This window comes from Bolinopsis microptera, chromosome 9, assembly GCF_026151205.1.
Source record: "Bolinopsis microptera isolate Bmic1 chromosome 9, MBARI_Bmic_1.0, whole genome shotgun sequence".
NCBI lineage: Eukaryota > Metazoa > Ctenophora > Tentaculata > Lobata > Bolinopsidae > Bolinopsis > Bolinopsis microptera.
Genome location: NC_087080.1, coordinates 6972760 through 6978939, shown reverse-complemented (window position 1 = coordinate 6978939; position 6180 = coordinate 6972760). Strand labels below are relative to the sequence as shown.

Genomic DNA, 6180 nt, shown 5'->3' with positions numbered 1-6180 from the left:
ATCAATCAGTGAACAATTAAAATAAATAATCTATTCAATGATTTACAGTTATTGCATGGGTAATTTATGCGTTTGTTGCTCAAGATATAATGCGCCTGTGATTTGAGGAATTGGTGGTGTCAAATTCTAATTTAATCATTTAAATATGAATAATATGATAAGGTCACATATAACATTAAAAAAAGTACATCTGTTTATGAGAGATAACGATATCCTGTTTAATATTCATTATATTATAGTATAAGCAGTGATACTACCAACAGATATCAAATGAAATGCTCAATAAACTTTAATAAAAAATTTGGTCACATCTCGAATCTCAAAACGGCATAGACAACAAATTTTAGAGAGCACATAATTTATGATCTACTCATCTACAATCATCCATTTATCTATCTACTATGATTAGAATAAATTCTAATTTAGGTTCCATTCCAAAAAAGAATAATCCAGAAAAGCTTAGTACACAGATTTATCTGCCTCCTGTCTTCGAGTTCTGTCACAACGATCAAAAAATGACTCTTATCCACATAACAATTTATGGTATAATTCAAGTAGCATTATATCAAATGTATCTAAAGCAAAATTAACAGAGTAAAATAATCTTTGGATTACAAACATAAAAAACCATGCTCTTCCATGATACATTTTTAAACAATCTACGATTCTATCTTACAATTAAGGGTTCGTTCACATATCACGCATTATTGGAAATTCTCTCGCTAGTGTAATTTCAAAACAATAGCTATAGCTGTGTGCTCGGTTGGGGGCTGGGGCGGGTATGAAATAGGCCGGTCGCAGTATCTGGCTTGCATGACATGAGAACGATCCCTCACACTGCTTGTGTAGCCACAAGGTTCAAAAACGGGCAAATCCTCAAGATTTTGTACTATATCACTTACTTTCTCTTTAATTCAATATCACGTTTAAGCTCGATTAAACTAAGAATCTTCATGTTTCGAAATATTCTGAAACTTAAAAATTCAATTTCTTACGTATTATTCTAAATTTTTAAACACCCAACTATTTAAACTAATAACTATGTATTTATAGTGCAGATCTCAAGTTCATATTACCAACATTTTAAACATTGTAATATAACAATGTCGCTAAGTTTGCATGCAGTGTAATAAAAGCCCGACATCGGTGTTCATATAAAAGTAACCAGGCTTGGTACTGGATCATCAGATCATGTTTGACATCCAAAACAGGCATTTCGTTTAACCATTTTAATTAATTTATATAATTTTTTATTCGTTATTGATCTTAAATTCTCATCGAGTCTCAACAGTTTATTCAGTCCTTTATCTTAACGATCCAGCATCGGTCGATCACCCAAACATGGTAGACGTGACCGATGGCCACAGATACAATACAAAACAAATGTCCACTAAACAATATCCCGACATATTGACAACAAAAAAACTGAAATTTAACTCTTAGAAGTCTTCACAACGATCCACTTGAGAATGGGCACGAAGAAGTAGAGGGTCTCCTGAAGATACGATATAGCATTGCTGGTCTCCAGATACAACCTATCCACATCATCCTTACTCTCCGTCTTCTGCTCGAACTGTTCCCGGATGTTATCAATCTCACAACACAGCACTTCGTTCAGGAACTTTATAGTATCTGCTTGGGTCTTCATATCTACTTCCAGGGTGGATTTTAGGAGGCTGAGCTCAGCGATCTTCTTGAAGAGTTCGACAGAGCGTGCGGTGAAGCCGGCGATGCTGTTGAGGGAGTTAGCAAGGAGCACGGTTTTCTTTGTGTCAGATGGTTTGGCGGTTTCGTCCAGCGTTGTCATGTCCATTTCTGAGAGTTGTTGCGCTATTTCGTACCTGAGGCGAAAGGATGTTTAAAATTAGGATTTACGAACTGATAATGACAAAGAAAACGGGGTAGTTTTTATCAGCCTCATCATAAAATTACAAAATTACTACAAACAAATTATTACAAAAAGTTTGAGAGTCGGCGAACAACCTTAATTTAAAACAGACAAATAACCATACTATCAGCATGGCAGTGTATCTATGTACTATAATGTGTCAACTTACCTGCATTGATTGATTTTACTGATAGGCAGATCTATCTTGAGAGTTTTGAGGCAGTCTGTTACAGCCGCCCCCAAATGCTCGATGATAATTTCAGAGTCTCCACTCTTGAGTTCCAGACTAGTTTCTACGTAAAGGAAGAGCGTGTTTCCCTCAGATGGGTTGTTCCTGACAGAGTGATGAAAATTAAAATTGATACCCAAAGTAAAGTTAACATCGACTACAATTTTCATTTTCTAGATTTTGTTTTAAATAACCATATTTGATATGAAAAAGTCTAAGATATAGAAATTTCGATCAATATTGTATGCTTTGATTAGATATGTGATGTGATATATAGGGAAGTAAAATTATATTCTCACTTCATCTTAAGAACGCATTCCTTGCTGAGCATCTGCAGCGCTTCCAGTTGACTGAGTCCCTGCTTCTCATCAAATAGATACGACATCGTCATCATGGTTTCCGATGAAATCTGAGGAAAATAAGGTACTTATGACATTTTCAGATCATGAATATTAGATATTATGTAGAATAGAATAATCCAGTAATTATGGCGTTTTAATCATCCTAATCATACATAATATTATTATGTTTCCCAAAGCGATCCTATAAAAATGTATTATAATCTGAAGGTTTAAATAAATAGTAAATATCAATTTACAAATATCAACCTTTTCTTGTTGCTCATACTTCACTTTGGCCTCCTGTAGAACATTCATTAAGCTTGGTCCTTTGGTAGAGTCACGGGTTCTTGGCTGAAAAAGATGTATGTTGTCAGTTTTGACTTTAGTAAGAAGATAGGGTCAAATTAACCAACTGAAATATTTCAAATTTTCGATGACTGCTGCTGCCTGAATTGTTCAGACGAGCATAAAAATAGATATCTCAAAAAGTATTTAATTACAAAACGTTATTAAGTCTCATAAAGAATTTCAAATAGTTCACAGTCACATAATTAATCCAAGAAAAAAACTTAAGTATCTCACTTTTGTCTTGGGAAAGTCCTCCGTAGCTTGATCGTTAAGCGCATCATAAGCTTTGTTAGATACCTCCTCCAGCTTATCCAGACCAGCATTAAGATACTGAGTACCTGTGTTTGTCAGTGACGATATACCCGACCAGAGTCCTGCTCCAGGGTAATAACCTGGTCTACTCGCACTCTCGTCCTTTGTTTCTTTTTCTTTGGGTTCCTCTTTGGGAGGCTCTGAGAGGAGGTGCTGTTGTAAACTTTTGCATGAATTTAAAATTTATTGTCAAAAATACCGTTTTTCTCGAAACTTACGGACATAAATATGGCAAGAAGCAAATTGTAATTACATACATTTCAGTGTAAATCGTACCTTCCTTGGTCTTGACTTCGCTTTCTTTGGTCTCATCACTCTCCTTCAATTGAGTTTCTCTCATTTCTTCAGCAAGTTCCTCAGGGGTTGGTAAGCCCAGAGACGCTTCAAACGTCTCCAAGGCTCCAGAAAGACCTTTCGTTGCATTGGTAGCCATCCCTGCCACATTGGACACAGAACTGGCAGCCCAAGAAGACCATCCTCCCCAGCCCCAATCATCACCAGGTTGTTGAGGGGAGAGTGATTTCTCCGGGGGTACTGGATCTGGCTTTATGTCAGGAGAATCTGGAGTAGGAGCTGGTTCTGGAGCTGGGGTTGTATCTAGCACTGCTGCAGGGGTTGATTCTATCTCTGCTGCAGGGCTATGGTCGACTGGTGGTGTAAGATCAACCTCGGGTGGTATTGGAGTACCTGGAGTGCTGGGCTGCTTATCTTCGTCAGCACTTTCAAATCCTCCATCGCTATCTGCCATTGCCTTATCTAGAAGGAAATTACAAGGCTAAGGTGCTATTTATTGAAAGAGACATTTATTTGTGAACAGCTTTATCGGTTCATTCGCCTGAAATTCGCAACAGTAGAAAATATCTTTTAAGTAGTCAAAGAACTACTCGACCTGGTGATTCAAAATCAAGAGTTCGAACGAAATTACAATCAACAATATATAACAAAACATAGTATGCAACACAATTATCTTAGGCTAGATCACAACATTAATTGATGTTTCATAAAATTTTACAATGATGTTCAGTATATAATCTGGTAAAAATAAAAAGCATTTCAAAAATCAATGTCTCACTGAAAATAAAAATCTGTAAATAAAACACTAAACAATCATGACATAAAAAGTCCAGTCAACGTATATAATAGTAGTATTTCAATGACCCTGAGAGAAGTTTCTAGAAGCCTTGAGCTGCCGAGTGAGATGAGCATTAGCATACCTCCACAGCACCAACCCCGCATAGTAACACTTTCCCGCCAGATAAAGACCCACCCCACTAACCGGTACTACCTGATCAACATTGGTAACCGTGATCTCCCCGACCAGATCTAACCCTGGGTCACTCTGCAGAGTGTAACGCCACAGCCGGATGGAGGAGTCGCACATGGTGACCAGATACGAGGGGTCCTCTTTGTAAGGGTCCCCTGTGTAAGAGGAGATAGCTGTTATCTCTGATCTGTGCGCTTGTTGCTCCAGGTGGAGGACAGTTCCTGATATCATCTTGTAAACTGTGATGTTGTCGTTGTGGGATATGATGAGCTCGTCCCGTTCCTTCAGGTAGTGTATTCTGTACGAGCAGGGAGAGCTAAGCTGTTGTCTCGCTAAATCTGACACTTCCATGAGGTTAACTTCTTTGATCAGGTTGATGTCGCTCCTCCAGAGACGAATTATGTGGTTTTTGTGTCCCGTCAAAATAATGGTGATGCTCGTCATTTTCACCAAGTGCAATGCATAAATCTTATCTAATGCATCACGATCACGAGGGATGATGTTTTCAAAATCTGTGAAATCGTGAATACAATGTAGAGTCTTAGAATGAGCAAAATAGAGCGATCCGTTACTTTTCGACAGCTCCATAAACGTGATAACCTTTCTGAGGGACCCACGCAACACAATTCCACAGTCCTTCAGACTCCAAAAAGATAGTTCATTATCGTCAGAGTATGTCACAAGCAGACCATCGTTTATCACTGATTTAACAATCTTGCTTCTGTAACTCCTGGCTTCTTCCAAAATCTGAACATCCCTTTTCTTGAAGTCCCAGAGGAAGATTCTAGATGCTTTATTACCACTGACAATCAAGACTACCATGGAAGTATTGACGAGCAGAGAGAATTGATCTGTATTCTTTGGTGTGTATCTCAACCTAAAATAGAATAAATTTGAAAAGTTATTTTTCTTGCAATCGTTTCATTATAATATCATATAATATTGATTAATAATATTGATTAATATTAATTATTCTTTAAATTATATTTAAAAAGCTGAACGATGCGGAGAAAGAAAGAAAGAACCAAAACTTTGGCTTTTCACTTGAAAACAAGTTCAACCCCTCCCGAAGATCATGGGATAACATGTTTATTGTTTATTGTTTAAATATTATTATATATATTGTATGTGATTCATCCCCCTCGAGACATGAAAATACCAGACATAGCAAAGTAAACCTGGCAGAGTTTTGTAGCTTAGAGGATCTTGAGCTCCAGCACTTCAGCTCAAAAGTGCCACTATTCAAGGTCAGAATATAGTTCTGAGTAGCACACACTGCCTCTACGTAATTTGGATCTAGGAGGTCTAGCAGAGTGAACTTGTTGTCTTTTTGTTCCGTTAGTTCTTTAAAGGGCTCCACTGCAGGAGACCTCTTCAGAAACAGGGCCATCTGATCCATGAGACTTTCCAGCTGTTGATCAGGGCACAAACATCGTGGTAAATTCTGTTGGCTACAATGTTAATGTGATAAAAATATAGTAAATGAAAGTTAATGGGGCCCTAAATGAAGGTTTCGAGTTCATGAGAATTTAAGAATTGATTCATCATAACAGTAATATTATGTTCATAATATATCGGCCATCGCCCATCATAGCTTCATGGTTAATAAAGATCCATAATGTACTGAAATAATTTATCACCTCTGCCTCAGTGATGCATCGGAATCTTTTGGAAAGATCTTGAGAACTTGAGACGATAGTATAATATTATAATTACAAAAAATAATAAATTATAGTCAAATATAAAGTAAAAGAAAACCGAAAATGAAACCTTTAAAAATGATCACACCGTTCAAGTG

The 6180-nt window shown here is 37.1% G+C and overlaps 1 protein-coding gene across 1 annotated transcript; it reads right to left on the bottom strand.

Annotated features, from left to right (window-relative positions):
• Positions 1-266: 266 nt before the first annotated feature.
• LOC134820486 (protein FAM114A2-like) lies at positions 267-5844 on the bottom strand. The gene is made up of 7 exons (XM_063830883.1): positions 5561-5844; positions 3395-5259; positions 3041-3258; positions 2726-2809; positions 2417-2526; positions 2058-2222; positions 267-1841 (listed from the first exon to the last, which is right to left on the bottom strand). The coding sequence occupies exons 2-7, from the start codon at positions 3864-3866 to the stop codon at positions 1433-1435; spliced, it is 1458 nt and encodes a 485-aa protein (XP_063686953.1). The 5' UTR covers positions 3867-5259; positions 5561-5844; the 3' UTR covers positions 267-1432.
• Positions 5845-6180: the final 336 nt, after the last annotated feature.